The 26,019-nt window shown below is 36.1% G+C and overlaps 1 protein-coding gene across 1 annotated transcript in view; it reads right to left on the bottom strand.

Annotated features, from left to right (window-relative positions):
• Positions 1-26,019, bottom strand: part of HEATR1 (HEAT repeat containing 1) — a 46,327-nt gene that overhangs the window by 8,268 nt on the left and 12,040 nt on the right. Inside the window, exons 13-34 of the mRNA XM_077894391.1 lie at positions 25,085-25,180; positions 24,547-24,635; positions 23,443-23,654; positions 22,666-22,787; positions 21,902-22,093; positions 19,654-19,837; positions 19,373-19,509; positions 18,485-18,677; positions 14,149-14,318; positions 13,591-13,749; positions 12,118-12,360; positions 11,512-11,643; positions 10,720-10,823; positions 10,416-10,559; positions 9,656-9,774; positions 9,436-9,557; positions 7,876-8,004; positions 5,655-5,885; positions 4,784-4,910; positions 3,420-3,580; positions 446-492; positions 219-342 (exon numbers count right to left, since the gene is read on the bottom strand). Coding sequence (XP_077750517.1) covers positions 219-342; positions 446-492; positions 3,420-3,580; positions 4,784-4,910; positions 5,655-5,885; positions 7,876-8,004; positions 9,436-9,557; positions 9,656-9,774; positions 10,416-10,559; positions 10,720-10,823; positions 11,512-11,643; positions 12,118-12,360; positions 13,591-13,749; positions 14,149-14,318; positions 18,485-18,677; positions 19,373-19,509; positions 19,654-19,837; positions 21,902-22,093; positions 22,666-22,787; positions 23,443-23,654; positions 24,547-24,635; positions 25,085-25,180 — 3,237 coding nt within the window. The remainder of the gene's footprint in view (positions 1-218; positions 343-445; positions 493-3,419; positions 3,581-4,783; positions 4,911-5,654; positions 5,886-7,875; positions 8,005-9,435; positions 9,558-9,655; positions 9,775-10,415; positions 10,560-10,719; positions 10,824-11,511; positions 11,644-12,117; positions 12,361-13,590; positions 13,750-14,148; positions 14,319-18,484; positions 18,678-19,372; positions 19,510-19,653; positions 19,838-21,901; positions 22,094-22,665; positions 22,788-23,442; positions 23,655-24,546; positions 24,636-25,084; positions 25,181-26,019) is intronic.

The following is a 26,019-nucleotide window of genomic DNA, read 5'->3' as shown; positions in this document are numbered from 1 at the left end:
GCTTCCGGTGCATGGAGCCTGCTTCTCCCTCTGCCTGTGTCTCTGCCTCTCTCTTTCTCTCTCTGTGACTATCATAAATAAATAAACATTTAAAAAAAATTAAAAAAAAAAAAAAAAAGAAAAGCCTATTGCTAAGTTTATTCTTAAAGTAAAACTTTATATGTCAAATAGTTCCACAATGACATAAACACAGTGGCTGGGGGGAAACGAAAGTGTACCTTATCTAACATGTCGTAAGCTTTACTCAGCAGTGCCCGCCAAAACTTCACAGTTAGCTTGTCTGCATTTTTCTCCACAGACTGTGCTACTATGTTAATATAGCCAAGTACGGTTTCTAGCAACCTAAAACAAAGGAGATCCACATGAGAGTTCTGTGCACTATTCTTCCAGCTTTTTGATAGAAAGTTGGAAATTATTTTCAAGTCAAAAAAAAAAAGTAACATACCTCTGTTCAAGGCCTTTTAAAACCTGAGGACCACCACTTTCAACCATCTAATTTTTAAGAAAACATCATTAGAACAGTATGGAAGCTAGTAATAACATCACTTGAGGTAGGTGCAGTGAAACTCAGCTAAGACAATTCAATTCAAACTTCTTAGGGGCTGTTTCTGACATTACAATTTAATCAGGTTCAGTTCGTCCCCACCATATTGTAGCAACTCCATTCCCCTTAGTTTAATTCTTCTATTCATGTTAATGATAACTCTAGATACTTGTGACATCTGTAAAGCACTACAAAGATTCAGAAAAATACAGCTATCTATACTCATTTACTCACTAATCTTATGAAGCACTTCCCTTAGCTCCTAGCTAATTTTAAGACATGAAACACTATAGATACAGGTGTAGCCCCCTATGTATCTCTCCCTCTTTCCTTCTTCTGGTACCCCCAGCCTCACATACTTGAACCTGCCATTAAATGTTGTCAGAGTACACAGCAGTTAGCAACATGCTTTTCTGGAACATGGGAGTTCTGAGGTCTGTCTTTGGGGATTCATGTCAACTTAGTGCTCATTTAACTGCACTCTGTGCTTCCTGCACATAGCCACAGAACACACTGTGGCTGACCTGCTCATCCACCTCTGTTCACTGTGGAGGTTTTGTTTATGTCCATTTCTTCTGTTAGTAAGAATGGTAAAAAAAAAGAACAAGCAGGCATGTTTCTGTAGAGCATATACCCAAGAAAGAGAAAGGCTAGATCAGAAGAGATGTGTGTCTCTGATTGGACTGGAGACTGCTTTCTCAAGTGGCTATCTGGAGACATTATCCATTTCTGTGGACACAAATAACTGTGTCCCCACAGCCTTGCCACTTCTTGGTATTAAGAGCTTTTAAATTTTTGCCAATTTGATGGACATCATAGTGGCATCCCACTTAATCTGCAATTTCCTTGCTAGGGAAAGTTATTTTGTTGTATATTAATTGGCCATTTGTGATTCCTCTTTAGTGAATTCATGTTCTCTGCCAGATGTTCTAATAGGAACTGAATTTATCAACTTATGTCTGTGGCTTTCTTTTCCTTTTGTTTATGGTGGCTTTTTGTTGAACTGAACTTTTAAAGAAATTCTTCACTAACCTCTGGTCAAAATGTTATTTTCTTCTAAGTGTTCCTTTTCACACTGAAATACATTTTTAATCTACCTAAAATTGTCTTTTGTGTACAGTGTGAGATCAGTCTTCTTTCCCCAAATGGAAAGCAAATCATGCCAGTTCTAGTTATTGGACAGTTCTCTTTCTCCAACTACTCTCTAATGCCACTGCCACATTACCACATTTCTTACATACACACAGGTGTGTGTCCAGACAGACTTCAGTAACACTGACCCATCTAACTGCTCTTACACCACCAGTCCTTGGCAAGCTGAAATGGAGCACTGTCCACACTAATCCCTATAAAGCAAGCTTGCAAAGCTAATTATTAGTTCTAGGAGTTTGGTGATTATCATTTCTTACACTTCATTCTTTTGCTCAACAGAAACAGCAACACGACAGGACATCTTTGTTCTGGACTTTATAATGTCTGTCTCATTATGAAGTGTGATATAAACCAGTTTCTGGTATCTTCCTTAGACCAAGGAAGTTCCCATCCATCTTAGATGCTAAGAGGATTTTTTCTTAAATCATAAATAAGTATTGAATTCATCGAATTATTTCTCTATAAATACTTAAATTATCATATGGTTTCCCCATTGACCTGCTCATGCAGTAGACACAGAACACAGACTTTCTAATGTTCAAACACTCTGATGTTACCAATTCTTCCTTCTCTTTGTTTTGTTTCTCTATTTCCTTCTTCCTCTCTGTGTGTAAAGGTTAACACACAAACAGGAAAGCATATAAATCACATGTATAGAACTTATTGTATGCAGGTAAAGAAAGAGCCTATAATTATACACTTCAGAATCCTTCCTCTATTTGACCCCCATTACTACCCTTTTCTTCCTTCCCAAAGGTAAACACTGTCCTTACTTCTAAAACCACAGATTTGTTTTGCCTGTCTTTAAACTTTATACAACTGGAATTAAGGTATATTCTTTTGTGTCTGCCTGCTTTCTTTTAGCATTATCTTTATCAGATTCACTCATGTCCATTTATGATGACAGACACTTTATCCACTCCACTACTGACAGACACCTGGGTTGTTTCCAATTCTAGGCTACCACAAATATTACTATTATGTGTTCTTATCAATGTGTCTTAACATGTATGCTAAATATATGCTCATATATTTCTGTTGGGTATGCAGGCATACCTCAGAGATACTGAAAGTTCAGTTCTAGACCACCACTGTAAAGTACACAATAAAGTGAGTCAAATGAATTTTCTAGTTTCCCAATGCATATAGAAGTTATATTTATGCTAACTGTAGTCTATTACATGTGCAAAAGTGTTATATCTAAAAAAAAAAATACATACTTTAAAAATACCTTATTGCTAAAATATGCTAACCATCATCTGAGCTTTCAGCAAGTCATAATCATTTATCACAGATCACCATAACAAATAGAATGAAAAAGTTTGAAATACTGTGAGAACTACCAAAATGTGAGACATGAAGTGATCAATTGCTGTTGGAAAAATGGTGCTGGGAGACTTGTGTGATGCCACAAGCCTACAATTTATAAAACACACACACACACACACACACACACACACACACACCATCTGAGAAGTACAGTAAAACAAGGTATACCTATGTACCACTTGAGAATGGAAATAGTCACAAGATTTATATATATATGTACAACCTAAACAGATCACACCAAACAGTTTATGGTAAATTCTACCATTTTCTTCCTATTATCTTTAAAGGCTAACCTCATGTTTTTATATTTGCCAATCTCTTTTTTACTAATTTAAAAGATAGTTCCCTTCAGAAAAAATAATTTTATCATAAATACATTTAAAGAACACATCACCTTTCTGATAAAACGGGTGGAAGCCAGGAGCTGAGACATGAAGGACACTGACAAAAACTTCAAATGCCGCAGTTGCTTGTTAGTGTGAGTGTCTATGTTAAAAATCTGTAGCATTTGTTCTTGTGATTCACTTTTAGTTGATACCGCTTTGGGAACAGCTTCTGAAAAAGAACAATAAGACAAGTGACCTCACTCATCTTCAAGTGGAATCTTTAGAAAAGATATAATGAGCATGGTACATGGGATATAATTTTCTGAGAGGAATTGGTGAATCTGCCACAGCCATTTCCTCCCCTTCTGAATTAGTGAAAGATGTGTATTTATTGACAAAATATCCAAGAGCCCCAAGAAGAGAGCATATAAGACAAAAACAAAACAGAAAAAGACCAGGGCAACTGAGACAAGCAAATGAAAGAAAAAGGTATTACAAAAGATATCTTGAAATGTTGCCTCCATCCCCAATCCAGAAGCCTAAGAGGTATTGATTTGGTGGCCCACAACAGACCGAAGGAGGGTCATCTCTAGCCTTCAATGTTTAAAAGTTCATAGATGTATGTCCTAAAACTTTGCAGAATCTCTTATCCAAATTTATCTAATATAAAGGGGTTTGAAGGTGCAGTAACTGGGAGTTCAGTGGGCCACTTAGAAAACGCTGTGCTGGAGAGTGACTCAAACTGAAGACTTCCTTCATAAATAGGTCACTACATAGAGCTTTCCAGGCTGGTCTGCCCTGCCAGACCCAAGCAGACCATAGGATCAGACAAGCTGCTGCCTGGCCAAAACAGCTAGCCATCCAGAAAACAGTCCCCATGAAGCCCTTTGTATCTTCCTTCCGATGTTCCCTGCTGCTCTGTTTCAAAGAACAGAGAACTACGAACACATCAAACCCTTTCTCAAACCAGTCTCATTGGTACTGCCATGAATGGAATTTTTTTCAAGACTCACATATACAATAAAATTTTAATATTTAGTCACCAAAGTTGTGTTATCTGTTTTTCTTTCTTCCTGTAAGTGTCTTCACAAATATTTTAGTAGGAAGAGACAGCTAGTAAGTTCCTGCTAATTGCTGTCATTTTACTATAATTCACAATGTACACCTGTGAACACTCCACAGCCAACATATCCGCACAAAAACAGAGAAGAATGAAAGCCGATGTGTGAGGAGAGGCAAACAGAAGTCCTACTTTCTATTTTCCATAAGGATTTGGGAAAACACACAATCATACACTTAAATTAAAAATTATTAAGCTACTTACAAAAAACCCTTCTAAAGCTGTACTATGTGCTCCAAGGATAACCTGCATGGTCTTCTGCTTCTCTTGAGCTTTCAGATTAAACAATAACTAACACCTGATTATGCTTACCTTCTTTTTCCTCTGGCAGCTTTATTAAGTACTGGAGAATATTCATCAAGCTTTGTATCTGGTGTTGGACACTGAATTCACAACAGACTGAAATCCAAAATTCAGTGTCTGCCTCTAAAATAGCATCCTGTATAGAGAAGAGATATAGGTAATAAAACCACACCTATCAACTTTATATTAATAACTACAAATTAAAGAAATGTTTTAAAAATATTTCTTAGCATGCAGAGGATTACATATTGTTCCTTACAGTCATGTGTATCAGTAGATGAATGAGTTACTGAGTGTCTTACCTAAAAAAGCCAATTTATGAGAATTATGTGGGCATAATTCTAGGATCATCTGCATTGCAATTTCTAGCAGAACTAAATGTGCCCCTTAGAGTAAGTCTAGATCTATTCCCAAATCCTATGTCTAAAAAGACATTTTTTGACCTATAAGTTCTGCCCTCATCTTTCCAAATAGGGCTCTTTAAAACAATCACCAGTGTTGGAACAATTTTAATGATACTGACACTCCTCCCTTCCCCCACAGAAAGCCTGCAAAACCATTTTCAAGAAACATAGTTTAATCACTTTACAGCTGTACTATGTTAGGCTTAAAATAGAACCAGTTAGCATGTACTACAGACTAGTTCCCAGAAAAGTCAGATCACCCACAGAAAGTGATCTGTTGCTACTGAGAATATACAGAGTGCCACAGGCTCTGAAAGCAATTGTAAAGAACGTCAAAAATATCTTTAAAAACAGTTCTGAGCAAGTACTGTTAAATGATAGACATGAGCATCACTGCCCCACACATAAACCAGAAAGTATCACAAAATGTGTGTGAAAAATCATTTCCTTCTAATCACCCTGTCTTACCCACTGACCTTTTCTCCATAGGCAGCCACCAGCACTGTCTTAGTGACATACTGTTCAAAAAGCAAAACAAGGAGAATCCAGAGGAATCTTTCTGCACCTAACGTATCAACAAGTTGAACAAGGATGGGCAGGCGCCTGTGCTCTGGAACGTGTGGAAGTGCATCCACAAAGACGTTAATGATTTTCACCACGACACCTTCCACGTTTCTTGTGACTTCTACAAAGTCTCCACCGTCGGACTGCAGAATAGCAAGCAGGGACAGTGAGTAGGAGCAAATAACCCTTCACAAAGAAGCTTTTAGGTGGACACGGAAAGGTATTCATATGTGCCTCCAAAAAGTCATCAAAAGAATTTGAATAATCAAAAATCTATCAGTAAATACTCAATAAGTATAGATTATGCCCCAGGTACTGTGTGGCCCCAAGGGGAATGGGAAAGTCTAGGATGGGACCCTGGCCACAAAGAAGATTTATCATCTGTATGAACAAGATTCACATGGGAAAAGATAGCAACAGGAGGTACGGAATGGTAGATGCCAAGTATGTGGCACTTATACCAAGTTTGCTCTCAGGCCAGCTGGGAGCCTGCGCAAATCAAGGCCTGAGAAGAATGGGTATAATCTACAAAAGCAGAACACAGAAACGGCTAACAGCTCCCTGATGCTTTTAGAATAATATGCAAACTACTTAACTCTGGTACTAATACTCCAACAACAGCTGTTGAATGAAAGAATGGAACGAACCAATACCCTCTGCTTCTCCATGTCTTAGCACTTTGCACTCCACAAATCCATCCATATTACATTCTTCACATACACAACTGTCCACAATCCCAGACCCTGCCACATAATCAAGCAAATCCTGTCCTTCTTCATATCCATTCAAATTCTATTTTTTTTTCTTTTTAAAGATTTTATTTATTTATTCATGAAAGACACAGAGAGAGAAAGGCAGAGGCGTAGGCAGAGAGAGAAGCAGGCTCCAGGCAGGGAGCCTGATGTGGGACTCGATCCTGAGACCACAGATCACACGCCCTGAGCCAGGGGCAGGTGCTCAACCGCTGAGCCACCCAGGCGTCCTTCAAATTCTATTTCTTATGAAACTCTGTGGTCCTCCTGGCCCATACATACTGCCTTTATTCTGAACTCTTCCAGCACTGACCTATTCAACTGGCATATATGATACTGATGAATACAGTTATTTTCCTTTTTATATCTGTGTCCTGTATTTGCCAACTTGTTGGACACAGAAAATATCAACCTAATACCAAGATTAAAAGGGTATGGTACTGATGGTCATCCCCGGAATGGTCAATAATGTGAGGAAGACATGAACAACAGGTAGTGGTAAACAGAAGACTCAAGCAGATAACCAAGCTCTTTCATCTTCAAGGCTGCTTTTTAGTTTCAAATGGTTCAGCCTTATTGGCAGAGACTCAATCATCTCTGAGTACATGGCTCTTAGAGAACACTTGGAAAGTGTTTGTTGAATTGTATATTAACAAATTTGCCACTCTAGCTCTAAAATGTCTTATCTTCAGGCAGCCCAGATGGCTCAGCAGTTTAGCGCCACCTTCAGCCCAGGGCCTGATCCTGGAGACCGGGGATCAAGTCCTACATCAGGCTCCCTGCTTAGAGTCTGCTTCTCCCTCAGCCTGTGTCTCTGCCTCTCTCTCTCTCTGTGTCTCTCATGAATAAATAAAAATTTTAAAAAATAAGTAAATAAAATAAAATAAAATGTCCTATCTTCATTGACCTGAATAAGGTATTTATTATCCAACTGCAATGTCTTGAAATATATAGCAAACTTAAATTCACTGTCAGAGTAACATTAAGACACGTATAGTTACAGCCTTTTAGCACAGCATAACCAGCTATACATGTTGATTCATATTTTTGGAAAGGACATTGTTACTAAGACTAATTCTTAGCTTCACTATTCTGAAATTTAAGAAGCCCAAATACCTGAGCATTTCACAAAGGCTTTTAATGTCACTTATTTACTACTAAAGTTTCACACTACATAAAAATTTTAAGATTAAAAACAAAAAATACTGGGGAGGCGGGCGGTTCTGTGTGGCTCAGGAGGTTAAGTGTCCAACTCTTGATTTCAGCTCAGGTCTTGATATCAGGATTGTGAGTTCAAGCCCAGCACTGGGCTCCACATTGGTTGTGGAGCCTACTTTAAAAAAAACAAAAAACCCCTAATGACGGTATAAAGACAGGTTACCTGAATAAGTGCTGGAATAACCATTTTCACGGTCTTGTTAATAACTTGAAAACTGTAAGTATCATCTAGGCGCATGACATTGGCTCCCATAAATGTAAAAATAGACATGATATTGTGTAGAACTTTATCCTGAAAGAAAACACATCTTTCAACATTTTCTATTTTGAGCACACTAAATTATCAATGATTCATTATAACCCAGCAATAAAAGAAATAATCCCATTTAAAAATGGGCAAAGGATCCAAAGACATATCTTCAAAGACAAAGAAATGGTCAATGAGCACATGAAAAGATGCTCAATATGGGCAAAATCCAAATCATAAGATACTTCACACACACTAAGATGACTTAAAAAAAAAAAAAAAAAAAACCAACTAGCAGGGAGAATTTGGAGAAATTAGTAATATAAACTGCTGGTGGGTAGAAAATTATATAGAAGAGAAAGATCAGTGGTTGCCAGTGCAGAAATTGTAGTGATAAGAGGGAATGAGGAGGGATCCCTGGGTGGCGCAGTGGTTTAGCGCCTGCCTTTGGCCCAGGGCGCGATCCTGGAGACCCGGGATCGAATCCCACGTCAGGCTCCCGGTGCATGGAGCCTGCTTCTCCCTCTGCCTGTGTCTCTGCCTCTCTCTCTCTCTCTGTGACTATCATAAATAATTTAAAAAATAATAAAAAAAAAAAAATTAAAAAAAAAAAAAAAAAGAGGGAATGAGGAGTGACTGCTAATGATTACAGTGTTTCTTTTTTGAGGTGATGAAAATGTTGGGGATGTAGACCATGTGATATTTTTATAAATGTGAACTTACTTTAATCAGTGAATAGTATGCCTATTTAAATGGGTGAATTTTATGGTGTATGAACTATATTTCAATAAAGACAAAAATATCACTGATTCTTAATTTTTCTTAGATTATCAACTCCCCTGAGGGCTACTAACTCTTTCCCAAGAAAAAAAATCCTGTATGCATAAAATCTGGCACATGGTATTAATATACTGAAAGACCACTAGAGCTCACAGAGAACTCCAGGTTAAGAACCTGTGACCTAAATCCCCAATAGGAAAAAAAATTTCACTTTCTTCAAAAGATATACTTCTATAAGGAACATGATTTCCTTAACTGAGGTAGTTTGTTTGTTTGTTTGTTTATTTATTTATTTATTTATTTATTTTTAACTGAGATAGTTTATAATCAAATTACTTTTTCTCAACTCACTGGCTGAAGGCTATCTGAGGATAATGGGATGGTAATTTTTTCAAATAACATGAACACAACTGATTATTGGACAGTTACACCATGCCACGCTGTGTTGACTATAAACCATAAACTACCAGTCACATCCTCACCAATAATCCTATGAAGGTCACTATTACTCCCAAGGACCCAAATTAGCAAGATCAACCAGCTCATGCTACCCTCCGCTATTAAGAGACAGGGCTGAAAGTACCACCAGTAAGACCCAAAGTCCACTGAATTCAGACCAGTGAGCACTTACACATTTCTAGTGAAGAAAGAAAATACCTAAAATATTTGCTGAAGTCTCAGATCATTAATACTTACAGGAAATATTCCAGCAACAGTACCCAAAAGTAAAAGGGCATGGTGATGGGTCTGTGGCATCTCTGAAACACGGATGCACTGAACAATCAATTCCACATTGAACTTTTCCTCATCTAGAACATCTATAGTGATGCGAAAGAAAAAAAATCTCTAAGTGGTAGGTACATTCACATGCAAAGCAGGTAATTCTTCTACCCTTTCCTTCCAACAAAGTACATACCCTTTGATATTTTGCCACCATCTGGAGAGAGTTTTTGGCAGATGTTGAGCAAACAACTAAGAATTAATTGTTTGGTGTATTCCATATTTCCCTGCTCCGGCGGCAGAGGTTCTAAACTCCTTCGGGATGCCCCGGAAAAGAAATAATGGGAAATGAAAGTTACACAATTTCAGTGATACATTAATGACCACTGTCCAGAACACATTTAATTAGGAATAACTACAATATTAACATTAAATGTAGTCATAAAAAAGATGTAAGATCTGATTTTTTTCTCATAAGAGGTGCTTAAAGTCAAATTTTATCTCTCCTCCCTGTTGCACTTTGCATCAACCTATTTGAAATTGTAGAGGACAACCTTGAGGACTACATTGTTTTTCAAACAAAAGCAAATATCCACAATACAACAGCATACACTACAGTTCTTAATCTGGTAAATTACACCTAAAAAAATATAGTAAGTTTCACACTGTATCTTTAAAGTAAAGATGCCCCAGGGACACAGTGTTGAAAATAAAGATGTAGACCCTAAGGGGAATGGTCATTCACTATACAACACAGGAGATCATTCATTCTGGGGCACTGGCAGTGGGTACCAAACACCTTTCTTTTAATCTTTCAACTACAGTACTTAACTTACTTTATTTTACAGACTAGTTAAGCAAGAAAAGACTATATTTTAAAAAGAAGATTAAATAAGATGTAAATGAATTAGAACCCTATTCTCTCATAGATTAAAAGCAAAGGCAAGTGTCAGTACCTTGACAGCAGGTTAAAAAGAGTCGGTATCAGTATCTGAGGATTTTTGAGTTTCTTTTTGTGCTGCAGTAATTCTAGGATGAGGGTTACTCTTTGCCAGTAAGAACCTCCAACTTCCTGAACAGATTCTAGATCTTGTAATTTTCTGGGAAACAGATAAAATATTGGAAAAGCAAACACTATCAATAGAAAATAAAAATTATCACTCATTTACGCCAAAGTGACGGATATCAAAAAATCATAATGGTTTCGTAACATTCAAGGTCTGGGGAATAAACAGAACGTTCTCATCACACTCCTCTTACTTCTGCTGCATTTTTTGTCTTCTTGTTTGCTGAATTGTGCCCAAGGACTTAGTTTTGTCTGGTGGTTCCAGTTCTATTCTGACTTGTTCAGCATTAACAGAAATCTGAAATATGAAGGAAGAATGATTGATGATACACTTCCATGGTATAAAATTAGAGAAATAAATGTTGACTTAAAAAGATACAGTGAAAATGTCCATATCCACTTCACATTTCCCTAGGACTCTAATGCCCAAGTCAATCTCCAAAGGCAAACACCACTGACAGTTTCTTATGTATGCTTTTCCATATCCCAACAGCTATATAAAGATGAAAACAATACCAATACCACAAAAACAGGAGTGTATTATACACACTGCTCTGCACCTTAATTTGTGTCACGTAACGAATCTTAGAAATCTAAGAAAATATGTTAAAATCCTAAGAACTGCTAAATCGGGATACTGGGACTTCCCCATACTATTACCTATTTTGTGAACTTGTATTCTGTATTTTTAAATAACAAAACAAATGGTTGTTCTGATGTACAACTATGTACAAGTATAACCTGTACTGTATTTAACATCCTTGTATAAAACAGGTAGATCCCATCTAACCTTAAGATTCAAACCAACACACATACCTAACCTGGTTAAAACTATAAATATTTCACACAATAAAAATAGTGGTGAAAACCTTTAAATTTGATTTTGCACTTGTCTATGAGCTATTTGTCCACAATTCTTGTTAATGCTAACATCTGACTTCTAAAAGCCCTGGAAATCAGAGATTTTCAGAAAGTTTGCAACTTACCCCTTTAAAAACACTGCTAATGGTCTGAGCACAATGTGAATTTTTACAATTCACCAATAAATCAAACAACATGCGCAAAAGCTTCTGCTGAACTTTTTCATCTGATATAGCTGCAAAAAATGGCTTTGTAATCTAGAGGAGGTAGAAAAAAGGCAATTGAACGCAACAAACAAATGTGAATTCCAAAAATAACCTTTATATTGTTCTTTCTTACAATGTAAAATTGTTCCCATTTTGTCAGCTAAAATGCAGTTTTAATCACACATGTACACCATTCAATTTTGCAAAAACAGGACAAATAAATTCCTTTTAAAACATGCCCAGTCCACTTTAGCTTCTCCAAGTAAAAAAACTACAAAATTTTGAGCTTGAACATATTTTAGTTTCTTTTTTATAACAAATTTTGTAAAGATTTTATTTGTGAAAGAGAGAAAGAGAGAGAGAGAGAGAGAAGGGTGCAGAGGGAGAAGCAGGCTCCATGCAGGGAGCCCGATGTGGGACTCGATCCCAGGACTCCAGGATCACACCCTGGGCCAAAGGCAGGCACTAAACTGCTGAGCCACCAGGGATCCCCCTATATTTTAGTTTCTGAAGAAAGTCACTGACCTTTTCAAGAGCTGTTATCTGTATAGTTGGCATTCCTGTGTAAAGTTCCTTTGTTGTATGCACGGCTTGTATAAATATATCTAGACTCTTTGGGTCCTTATGTAAAAGGGAAGCTGAATATTCATTATATTTTCCCAGAATAAGATGTAGAATAATGGCCTCATCTTTCAGGACAGCTGTTGGCTCCTTCTGGATCTTTTCTAACAGTTGTTCAACCATAGGCAACAGCTGAGAAAGCACCATCTAAAGTTTGGGAAATTGATTAGCAAACATTTATCCATATGATATATTTTTGCTTGTTTTACAAAGACATCCAAAGATATGATGTTGCAAGACTGGGAGCTTAGCCAGTTTATAATGATCAAAAGCTCTAAACCCTTCAGAGATGAGTAATTTATGGGTGTCCCAACACTTTTTGACAACAGGAAATACAAACTAAAGTTTTAGACTACAATAATAAATTCTAGCTTTCTCTAAAATACCACGTTTCACCAAATAAACCTTCAAAGTATAATGTGAGGTCTTTAATGACTAAACCAAATGCTAGCAAATTACGGCTTATGGGCCAAATCCAGAGGACCATCTGTTTTTGTAAATTTTATTTCCTGAAACACAGCCATGCTCATTTGTTTACATAACTGGCTCTGGCTTTCACAATGCAATGGCAGGGCTGAGGACCCTCAGAAAGACTGTGTCACCCACAGTGCCTCAAATATTGACTATTTGATCCTTCACAGAACAAGACAGTCAATTCCTAGTTTAAACTACAAGGAATGACACAGAGCTGATAAATGCCATCTGTTTGCTCCCACCAAGAAAATCTAATCATGTGGTTTTCACTGCATTTTACCCCTGTTTTAGTTCTCCAGGTTGTAGTCAGTTCAAGACTGTGAAGCATCTAGGCATTTTTGGAACACTGCTGCTGACACATGCCATCACATAAACAAGTGCTCCACAACCTCCTTCTCTGTTATCATAAGGCCTTCCTGACTACGTAATGAAAGCTATGGATTTTCCCACAGAAGAATGTTTAACCACATACATCTTACAAATGAACAAATGATTCTGGAATCTTCACTCTTATGTCCAAATACATTACCTTGTGGAGGATTTTCACCAAAACACACAAACCAACCGTTTTCTCAGCAGTGCACCTTCAGTGTTTTTCCCTTTTTTAAAATCACTTCAGATCAAGAAAATGATTAAGTAGGGAAAATACACAATTTTAAAATGGAAAAAAAAAACCCACCAATATTTGCTTGTTTATGTTCTGTACCTGTTTCTATACCAACAAATCAGTAAGAAAATTACTAAATTTTATTAGTAAGAAATACTCCTCCCAAATCAGTAAGAAAATTTTCATTTACGAGTGCATATTTGTAACTCCTGCAAATGTTTTCCTCAAACATGAGCAAATACAATAGTATTTTGTAACATTACATGGAATGTACAAGCCACTTGCATTGCACATACCTCATTGTTGACTTCCTCAAGTACTTTCACCAAATCCTTTGCAATGTAAGATGGGCAACTATACACACAATTAAGTAGGTTTTTCAAAGTTTCAGATAACTTCTGATAAGATTTCAGTTTCTTTTCTCTCTGTAGTTCTTCAAATAAAGCAGCTAAATCCTAGAAAATCAAAAAAGAAAATTGGATAAAAAAGAGTTAAAGAACTACAAAGGCTAAATTTATTAATTATGGAAGATTCTCTTCCAAATTATGTAATACTAATAACCATTTTTCATTTCCCCTTGAAACCTTAACAAAACGGTATCAATACCTCTCAGCTTACTATTAAAACCCAAATACTGGCCTTTTAGCCAAAGAAAGCAAAGCATAACTGAAACACTGTACTGTTATCTTTTAAAAAATGGAAGAAAGACGTGCAGACATTGACATTAGTTTCTAAATTCAATGACTTAAGTCAATCAAAATTCCTATAAAGCAAAATGTCAAGAAAGGATGAAACTGTTGATGGGAATACACAGACATATGCATGTAATCAATCTTCTTTGCTGATGAGTTTACCTGAGCAGCATAGGTGGCATCTGAGGTGATCTCCTCTGTTTTAGGAACCAAATGATCTATTACCAGATGGAACCGAGACACCACTCCACTGAGGGCCTGAAGACAAAGAATGGAGGCCCTTCGTACTTCCTTTACAGGGCTTCCCAGATTAATGAGTAGAGATGTCACCACTAAAACCAAAGGGAAAAAAAATTAGCAATTAGAAAAACAAAAATAGTATCAAAGGGTAGATGTTGAAGTTTTCCCCCTCACTGAAATTCTCTCCGAAGATTCTAGCAAAATGTTAGATACATGCTAGTGTATCCTCCTGAAAACACACAAATGAGAGCAGCACACCCAGTGTGTACACACACACACACACACACACACAGAGGAACTATCATATCTCAGTTTATTTTGGAAATGTATCTAAATTAAAGCATTCTTTTAAAACTGTATGTTTCTCCACTGTATTTTCTGTATTTTTTAAACCAGTATCTTACTGGTGAAAGTTCACCTGCTGCTTGTCTTTCAGCATTAAAACTGCTATAACAAACATCTCTGTACATATATTTTTCCAAGTGTGCAAACTACCTATTGTGCATCATGCTTTGCAAATATTTTGTCCTTAATTGAGGTCTGAGTTTCCAATGCAGAAATAAGTCCAATTTTTCTTCTAGTTTTAGAAAGGCAGGCCCTCCTCACTCTCAGTTGTTCAAGTGTCTGTCTCCATATTTAGAGAGGCCACATGTCCTGTTGTCTTCTAATGCTAGAGCTAAGCTGGTTTGTTTCTTTAATGTAAAACCTTTAATTCAAGTCAAATTTTTGTCTAAGGAATAAGGTTGGAGTCTTTTTAATGGAGAACTTTTTAATGTTTCCAAATAGCTAGCCAAATGTCCTATTTAATAATCCACCTAAGAATTCCACAGCTTTATCATTTCTACATTCCATCAGTACCTGAAATAGCTACTTCTGCCAGCTACTACTTCTAGAACCAGCAATGAATTTAACAGGAATGCTTGTTTCCCCAAATCTGCAGTGAAAATGCTAGCTTTTGACTTGAGTAGTTTTATTATGTTACTCCTACTTTGTTGTCACTTAATTAGAAGTAATTACTGATTATCTAATGCCTTTTCAGTTCTTTGGAAAACGAGAATATGAATTTTCTCCTTTAACACTGATATGGCCAGTTAAGAGTTCATTATTCTGAACCAATGTTGTGTCGTTGGAATGAACTCTATTTGGTCAAATGCTTGTTTTTTAAAAATATGCAACACTCAATTTGCAAATATTTTATTTAGAAATTCTGCACTATTCTTCAAAGCAACTTGGCTTATGGTTTTGTTTTTGTCTGTATGCATTGTCAACTTTCAAAGTTATGTTCATTTTAGACCAAGAATTTGGAAGCTTTTCTTCATTCCATACCCTGCTCAGTTTAAAGGCACTGAAAAACCTGCTTCAAAGATATATGGTAGAATGCATCTGTACAATCAACTGGATTGGGGCTTTCTGAAAGGATGATTCTGGTATAAAAAGACACCTAAATTCCTTTGATGATAATTATTTACTTAAGCTTTATCCCATGCTATCTACTGAGATAAACTGCAGTGACTTTTATTTTGCTAGTAACGATCCATTCCATATATTCCACTTCTGGAGTGGTAAGAAAGAGCTCAACAAGCTTTTGAACTTTTCTGAAAAGGTAAACTGAAAGCTGGAACTCTTTCTTGGTCTCTGTAATGGTAATTTATAAAATAAAGTCAGAAACAAACACCTGTAAAATTGAATTCACACAAAGGGCAGCTTCAGGCCAAGATACTATTTCCTAAAATTCCCTGTATAATTCAAAACAAATTCCAGTACTAAGCACTAGAGTTACCACATCCAAGTAACATACTGGAACTCAAGGGAAGCAAACACTACCTTATCTAAACAATCAGCTTCTAGGAATGTTCTTCTATTTAAAATCGATACGACTTCATTCTCCCAAGTCATTTTATTTAGATTTAAAATAGCATATTTTACATAAAAATTGAACAAGATACTGAGCTTTGGTTTTATAAATTTACCATATTGCTTGGGTATTAAAAAAAACCAAAAGCAGTCTACATCTTCTTACAAGCCATGTTAAGTGTTTACTTGTCTAACAAAATTTGCTACATGTAGGACTGACCTGGAATCTGCACGGAAAGTAATAAATGGTGGTTAGATTCCCAAGCCACTGACAAAAACTTAATTCCTGTAACACAATACTATGTTAATGCGGCAATTCCTTTTTCTTTTTTTTTTTTTTTTTATGATAGTCACAGAGAGAGAGAGAGAGAGAGAGAGAGAGAGGCAGAGACATAGGCAGAGGGAGAAGCAGGCTCCATGCACCGGGAGCCTGACGTGGGATTCGATCCCGGGTCTCCAGGATCGCTCCCTGGGCCAAAGGCAGGCGCTAAACCGCTGCACCACCCAGGGATCCCGAATTCCTTTTTCTTTTGAATAGCGTTAACATTTTTTGTAAACAGATTAAAAGGAGTACCAGCCATCACTTCCTAGACCTTCACAATGTACAGAGAGAAGCTCACTGCATACACAAAGTGGCAAGCGCGGAGGACAGATGCCATGGCTAAATGACCTCCCACTTTAGGCCCCTGGGGACTCTAGTGTGTTCCTTTGAGTTTCCCAGTAAAACAAGGTGCATCTCTCCTGTTTTCAGAAGAATATTGTGATATTTGTAAGCGGCATAAATGCAAAAGTACTTTAGAAAGAAGGAAGGTGACAGATGACAAGGCAGCATGGGTAGGCAGGGAGCCTATCTTGCAGCAATACTGGGGAAATGTTAAGTCTTTTGATCCTGGAGACATACATTCTTCAGGAACCACTGCTTTTGATACTACAAGATAATAGACATTCCATACTTAATTAGGAAATCAAAATAGTTATGACCTCTAAATAAGATATATATACACCTTTACGAATACTCCCAAATATATATATATATATTTATTTTTTTTGATATCCCACATTTAACAGAAAATAACCATTTTAATAAATCATGCTATTTCCATACAATGGAATAGTCTGCAGACATTTGCAAATAAATTTTCATATTTACTATTAATATATAATAATGCTTGTAATAAAATACTTGCAATGATACTTTTGTTAAAGAATTAAAGTTTAAAAAAATGTTTAGGATGTCTTCTTACCCAAAGGGGAAAAAAAAATAAAATGAAAAAACCTAAAAATAGGGACTGTAATTTTAAGTAGTAAAGAAATAATTATATTCATGGGATTCTTTTTGGTAAGTAAAACTTGAAATCTCTATGTGTATATTACCTAGTATTTAACAAAATTTTGTTTACAATTATACTTATGTGCTCTTTCAGAGAGCTAATGAAAGATAAACATTGAGAAATTGTTCTGGGAAAAGCATATCATCATTCACTTTGCTTTCTCAGAACATTTATAAAGAGCAATTTTTTTTTGAGTTAATTTTTTTTTTTGAGTTAAAAGAAAAATCTACAACACTTTCAAATTTCTCAAGGGCTATTCTTAGTCCTTTGACATTAAAATCATTCCAGCTTGAAGTATCAATCATATCCATCATCCTTATCAGTTCTCTCACCTTTAATAGCTATAGGGCTTAATTCTGCCAGATTCATTTGTCAGTAGCTTGTAAGTACCTATGTTTTAAAAATTCTGCATCTTCTGTAAAATTTGCAAATTTCATTTTTTCAAAAATAAAATTTTGGGGTGTTTTTATTAGTGAGTGCCCAATTTGAAAATGCCTTAACACCTGTAAAGGAGACAAATTCAAGAAGGTTGTCTGAGCGGAGACCCATCTTATAAGTAGTCAGGTGAATATAGAATTAAATGGCCTGGCTTCTCCCTGTACCGCTGAAACTCAGAACATGAATAGGTGGATATTAACAACCCATGATTAATCATTTGCCATTTCTACTATCTGTTTTGGTGATTAAAAGTAGCTTGTATAGGGGCGCCTAGGTGGCTCAGGTCATGATCTTAGGGTCCTGGAATCGAGCCCCATGTCAGGCTTCCTGTTCAGTGAGGAGTCTGCTTCTCCCTCTCCCTCTGCCCCTCCCCCACTGCTGGTGCAAGTGCTTGCATGGGCTCTCCCAAGTAAATCAGAAAAATCTAAAAACAGACAAGAAAGTATATAGTTTATACATACAAACATAAATTACACATAACACACAAATAGCACGGTAAGAGTGAACGTGCTATGAGCACTCTATTAAAAAAAAAAAATCAAAAAGAAATTCTCCCAACTACAACTTACATAAACCACATATAGAGAAAGCATTAAAATTGGTCATGACAGAACACAACAAGCTACTCATAATACCTGGAGAAGATAGAGATGCCAGCTGATGTTTATTCTGTACCTTCTGAGCAGAGAGCATCGCACAACCTATATAAAGAGCTTGAGTTTGTAGTGCTGTTTTCACACTGCAGTTAAGTGGATTTGAAAGGCTAGATCCGTATGTCCATAAAACAGAAAAGAACTTGAATAACTGAAAAACATCTTCTAGATGCACCTAAATTAAGCAAATAACAGTGAAGTTTAGTTTTTACTCACATTAAGTTGGTTCCAACTCCTTTTTTCACTACTGTACAATTACAGAAAACAATCTCTTGCAATGATTTGCCTGTCTCATGACTTAAAATTTCCCACACCTATTTTAACCAATGAGAAGGATATAAATGAATTCAAAGGACTCATTGTAACGTTACATTTGAACACAATGAACAACAACATGAGAAATAAGATAAGCAGAAAACCAAGACTTGTGATGCTGGGGAAGCCTCATTAGGCAAGCATTCTAAGCTGGAGTGAGCATCACCGATGGTGCCACATGCCACTTGAGAGGGGCCAGTCACATTAAGAAACAGAGACTTTACTACCAGACCTGGCAACACGGAGGTCACTGAAATTTCTTAACTGAGTTACATACGTTAACTCGCCCCTCTGAACGGCAGTTTCTCACTGGTAATGAATTAACAAACCAAACAGATTGGGCTGCTATGATTAGTAAATACATCACTAGTAGGCATGGGGCAGTGATGGGGCATGGGGTATGACGACAGCACTACTTCACAGGGCCTGTGTGCATTATCACACACTTCATTGTTTAAAAATCTACTTTCATTTTCAGTAAAAACAGCCATAACTCAAATGCTCTCCTATAATTTCTGAAAGGGAGAATATGCCTGAAAAAGATGAGCCCAGTACCTTTATGAAAAGTTTCATCATAACCCTAAAATGAATGGCATCAGCACCACTGAGTATCATCTCAAAGAGCCCAATCAGCAAGCGCAGATAGGCTCTGCTGTCTTCTTCCAGTTGTTCAGGATTCCACCATATATCATCTACATGGACACGAAGAAAAAGAGAAACGAAGCACAAACTTATGTAAACACACTGGTGAGAACTTTTCACTCAAGAGAAAGAGTTATGGAGATAATAATTCCGTCTTCTAGAGTATTACATTCAAATGTCATACTTCATCCTACCTTTAGGAAAAGATTTAGGAGCCTTTAGTGCATGAATAAAATTTTTCAGTGAAAATATGAGTAAAACAGAATCCTCCACAACAACACGCTGGGCAGTGTTGAGCTGCTCTATGTAATGTGCCCACAGTTGCACTGGTATTTCTCTGTCCATCATCAGCTCAAAATGCCATTCTGAGGAGATTTCCTGAAATGGTAAAGGAAGCAAAGAGCACAAATAAGAAAGGGTTCTGAGCATGGGTTATACACAGGGGGACTGCAATGGATGTGTGACTGGGTAATATGCAAAATTTTGTCTCTATGTGCATTTAAGTGGGTCAGGATTAATAGCTTTAACCAAATTTGTAAAAAGGTTCAAACATTACTATTTAGAAAAAAAAGATACTAATAAGTTACCTACAGCTTCATTTTATCTATATTTTCTTGAAATATGTCTAAAAACAAATGTTATTCATATAACTTATGCTTATTGAGTAGCACATTTCTACAGAGAGGAGCTGGATTTCCAGAAGACACTTAATAGGACCTTTCTCCTGTCACACTCTTATTGCTAATCTGAAGAGGGTGCATAGTAAAAACTCCAAACTTGTAAATAATTCTAAACAAGTAGCAAAATGTGAGGATGTTTAGAAATTATACTGCAGATACTAAAAAGCAGCTTGACAAAATATGAAGAAAAATGATAAATCAGACTCTGTACAGGAGAGTGCAGAGTAGTAACTTGGGAGGAAAATAACCCAAAACCAGACTTAAAAGAAAAGGTCTCTAGTGAGGGATTACATGGGTCAATATGATGTTACAGCTGGAAAGAGGCTCATGACTCCCAGAAAGGGTACTAAATATAAAACAGCATATTAACTGCACATATATAAAACACTCAATCTGTCCACACTTTTAACACCAAGGGAAAACACCATTCAGTTTATCACATTCTACAAAGGATAACAAAGAAAGAAATTAAGAAGGGCTTATCTGGGCTACTTTTTAAAATATGAAGATTCAGGGGATCCCTGGGTGGCTCAGCGGTTTAGCGCCTGCCTTTGGCCCAGGGCGCGATCCTGGAGTCCCGCATCGGGCTCCCGGCATGGAGCCTGCTTCTCCCTCCTCCTGTGTCTCTGCCCCCCCCCCCATGTCTATCATAAATAAATAAAATAAACAAATCTTTTAAAAAAATGAAGATTCATTCTTTTAGTTTTTTTTTAAGATTTTTATTTATTTATTTGAGACAGCACCTGCAAGTGGGAGACAGAGGGAGACAGAATCTGAAGCAGACTCCATTCAGAGTGCAGAGCTCGATGCACAGCTTGATCCCATGACATGAGATCATTACTTGAGCCAGAACCAAGAGTTGGATGCTTGACTGACTGGGCTACCCAGGAGCCCCAAAGGTTCACAATTTTAATGTTCTCATAATTATAGGTAACAATGACTATGACCAGAACTTAAAATCTTGAAGGTACATGTAAATGTGAGAAAGATGTGATTCGTTCAGCAAATCCTAAACTGAGGAGTCCTCTGAATGTTGGAGGACAAATAAAAACAAAATACTATTAAAGATATTAAAAGAAATAATCTTATTACCTCAAGATGTGATATTAGCTTAAAAATATAAACAATTGAAACATGTTCTGTAGCCAATACTGTCAAAGCCAACAGTAAGCTGGTAAGATCCAAATCTGATGTAATATTAAAATAATACAAAAGATCAATTGTTGGGGTACCTGGATAGCTCAGTTAAACAATCAACTCTTGGTTTTGGCTCAGGTCATGACCTCAGGGTCATGGGGTCAAGCCCCATGGAGAGCTCCACGCTCAGCAGGCAGTCTGCTTCAGATTTTTTTCCCTCTCCCTCTGCACCCACCCCCATGAACACACTCTCTCTCAAATAAATAAAAATCTTAAAAAAAAATCCATTTAGTAAACAACAGAATGAAATAATATTTTGTTTAAGCACTAACATGTCTAGTGAATTCTTCATCACAAAGGGTAGTTAAGCATAACTCACATAATTACCCTTTAATAAAGATAATACAAAGGAGAGTCAACTACCAGGAACAAAACATCACAACTCTGAAATTCTGTAATTCAATGAAATTTTCTAACTCACTACCTATTGCTACCCAAAGCTACTTCACATTTCACCCCTACTATCCAAAGATAAAGCATTTCACAGCCCCCAATTTTCAGTGTTGCTGTGATTAACAAGCCTGGCCACCACTTCACTCAATGTTCCAGACTTCGCACTCCTTACCACTGCAGTAATGACACTTTCAAGCTTCTTTATTTTTTTCTGCAACAAACTGAAGACTCTTATTGCAAATGGAAAGTGAGCTTCTTTTAAAGATGAACAGCAAGAAACAAGCACAGCCATGATCACATGAAAGGTCACTTTCTGCTTCAGGCTGAAGCACTCCTTTTCCCCCATGCTTATTAAATCTTCCACCTTGAAAAATAAAACATACTCCATTACTAGAAACTCTTAGTTTGCACAAAACAATTTTCTTTCCCTCAGACCTATTTGTGTTTTACATTTAAAGCCAGATGACAAATATAAAGTCTTTAAAAAGTAGTAAGCACTGATTTATAAGTAGTAATAAAAATAAAGTTTCAAAACTATAATGAACATAATTGCATCTGGCAATTGCATAAGTGCTTTAAAATTATACACCTAATACCTTGACGAAGGTATTTACTAATGCAAAAAAATCCTTTTAGATATTATGCTATTTTAACAAAAAATATGACTTTATATTTTAAATGTGAGGAAACAGGAAAGCAAAAAAGTACACACTATTCTTATTAAGTCCAATGTAAAATCACAAGAAAATCATATAAAGTGTAGATTTCAAGCAATCTGTAGAATATAATAAATAAGGCTATCCATGTTTAAAATGTAACAAAGTAGTCAAAAAATTGCAAAAATTATTTGAAAAAAAAATTTAGTAAAGCAAACACTGAGAATCTAATTAAGATTATGAGAAATAAATCCAAAGTGATCTCTGACAGCATACCTACCATCTTTAACATTGAAGAAGGATCCCCTGAACTTATATTGTCAGCCAATAACGCAATCATCCTCTGATTTGCTACACCAATTAGTTTTCTCGAGTCTGTGCTTTTAATCACATTTTCAAGAGCTGTTAAAAAAAAAATTGAACACAGAAGACTCTTATATCACCAATACTCACCTAACGAATTCTGTAGAGTAAGAAATCTAGGCAAAAGATTTACAATTTTCCTATGAAGCTTTGCTCTGTATTTTTCCTTTTATCCAATTCTGACTCTGTCTGTGGATTAGCTTCCTTTTCATAGCTGACTGTTGAAAAACATGAGGAACAGAGTTGCCAAAGCCCCTCCCGAACAGTCAAAAATCTGCATATAACTTTTTTGACTCCTCAAAAACTTTACTAATAGCCCACTGTTGACTGGAAGCCTCAACATAACACAATGTAAACAGTTAATATATATTTTGTATATGTATTACTGAATTCTCACAATAAAGTAATCTAAAGGGAAAAAGTACTGTAAATAAGAGAAAATGTATTCAGAGTATTATACTTATCAAAACAAAACAAAACAAAACAAAACAAAACCTGCATTTAAGTGATTCCATGTGTTCAAACCTTTGTTGTTCAGGAGTCAACTGTAGGTTTTTGACCTTAGCAACAATCTTTAAAAATCTTGCTGACACAGATCGTAGCAAACATGATTTCAAATAACAATTAGAGCCAATTTTTAATTGTACTTATCTTCTTTTTAAAGTTTTTTTCTAAAAGGCAACTGAATTCTTACCTTCTTCCCAGCCTCTTAATAAAGGGTGAAGAGAGCAAATTCCTGATTTTGATAAATATATAGCAATTTTCATCTCAGCAGATTCCATATCATCACTGACAATAATCATAAATGGCAGCAGATGTACCACCACCTGATTTGACAACTGATCATTTTCACTCAGTATCTCTTCTTTAATTAATATGTCTGCTGCTACCTCAAGTACCTCATACCTGAGACACAAACACAATTGGTTGAGAGACCTATTAGGAAATTAAATTCAACCAAAAATCATTATTACACTGTTCCTGCTCTACTGACACTATCCTGATCTCCTCACCAAACACATTATTCAGAGACATCAAGACAATCACTCAAAATCCAAGCTAATAAGGGAGCTGTTTGGGACAGTAGTTTATTTTATATATTTTATATTTTATTTTATTTATTTTATTTTATTTTATTATTTTTTAAAATATTTTATTTATTCATGAGAGACCCAGAGAGAGAGAGAGAAAGGCAGAGGGAGAAGCAGGCTCCATGCAGGGAGCCCGACGTGGGACTCGATCCCAGGTCTCCAGAAATAGGCCCTGGGCTGAAGGCAGCGCTAAACTGCTGAGCCACCCAGGCTGTCCGGGACAGTAATTTTAAACTGCTCTTTTTTATTTTTATTTTTTGACAAATCATTAGGTTAAACTATGGGGTTCACTCATAAGTTAAATATCTGAACACATACTATGTGCTAAGAACTAAATATAACAAATATTTATATTTACAGATATAAAAACCTGTAAGACATGCTCTCCTCCCCCAAGGAGTTTAGGTCATTTTTTCCATACAAAAAGCTTAGACAACCAAAAGAACTAGAGCTCATCAAACACTACAGAAGATGACCATGTCCCTCTGATCTTTTTAAAATGTTTATGATTAACAATATAAATCCTAATTCTTCTTACAATGAAAGAGTTACTTTCTTATAACGAAAGAGTTATCCATCCCACTACCATGACCAAAGGACCATGTAACTAAATTATAAGATGCAAAAATGTAAAGAAAAAGAAAAAAAAAAAAACGAAACTGATATTCTGTCAATTCAAAACAGAATGAGGAGAAATGAATACATACCATCCCCTATTTTTTGAAAGTTCTGCTCTTTGAAAAAGATTCAGAAGATTTGAAACTGTCACTTCTGAACTAAAGTGTTGTCTGAAAATCTAAAGAGGAAAAAACATCCATAAATAAATTTTTACTTGCTTCAAATACATTCGGTGTTTGTTAAATGAACTTTTAAAAACAATGTATTATAAAGAATTTATCTCCCATCAGTCTTGATATAATTTCAAAGCTTAATGAGAGCAATTCCTCAAAAGTGGCATTCATGAGATAATTTTCCATGATCCCAAGGTATTTACTACTGATAAAAATTCACAAAGCACTTTTCCCCCTTTTGAAGAACTTCCATATATATAAAGTTGTGCAGTCTAATTTCTCCCATGAGCTTTCCTTAATCAGGCGTTAGCCTATCTCTTAAGAGAAGAAATCTCTGAAGGAATAATTTCCAAATATGTTTATGCCTAAAGCAGAGAATCACCTGAGAAGCGCAAGAAAATATTTATAAATGGTGTAAATCATTATTACAGTGTTCCTGCTCAAATTAGCTCACCTTAAAAGCATTCATGGCTGACAAAACAACATCTATGCTATCATCACCTAATCGGGTTAAAACAGCTTCTTTTATGAAAGACTCATCGACATTTTCCTAAAAGAAAAAAAAAATTAGTTGTTGCTAAAACCTCCTTAGGTTTTACACTATAAAGAAAGCTTAGTGAAAAGCACTCTAGATTATCAGTCAAGAAACACAGGCTCTGGCCTGGACACAAATTCCAACACTCTAAGTATACTTGCACTGAATGATCTAGATCATCTCTAAATGACTTTTTTTAGATTAGTAATTATTTGGTACAAACTCTTCGTAGTTTCTACTGAAACTACCATAGAATATGCATAATCGAAACATAATTTTTGCATTAAGTTCATCTTGCTAAGTAAAAATAAGAGCCCAGTTTTTGAGAGTGCACAGACTGAAGAACCAAAACGCCTAGGTTTAAATCCTAACTCCACTACTTACCAACTGTGTGACCTTGGACAAGTAAACTTTTTCAGGTCTCACTATTCTCATCCATAAGATAGATTAATAGTACCTATCTCAAAGGACTGCTACAAAATGAAATAATACATGTCAATTCTTAGAACAAGGCCTTACACACTGTAAACTCTCTTAAAAGTTAGCTATCATTATCAAGATTTTTACAAAGATAAGGGCATGCACTAAGAAGCCAGGTGCCCATCAGTTAAAAAAAAAAAAGAGATCCTATTTTTAACTAACAAAAGAAAATAAAGCATATAATCATTCAAAGTAATAGAAAGATAAGAATACAAGTCAGTATAAATATATCCCTACCTGTAGGTGGTGAAAAAAATAGAACTAAATAATGCCACAAAAAAGCAACAGGGCACTCTTTTGGGAGATAAAAAAAAAATCCCTAGAACTCACAAAACTAAAGTCCAAGTTTCATGTATCAAAGGTCACCAAAATTT

The sequence above is a fragment of the Canis aureus genome, chromosome 4 (genome assembly GCF_053574225.1).
Source record: "Canis aureus isolate CA01 chromosome 4, VMU_Caureus_v.1.0, whole genome shotgun sequence".
Classification (NCBI taxonomy): Eukaryota; Metazoa; Chordata; class Mammalia; order Carnivora; family Canidae; genus Canis; species Canis aureus.
The sequence above is the reverse complement of the archived record's forward strand: the minus strand, read 5'-3'. Positions and strand labels throughout refer to the sequence as shown.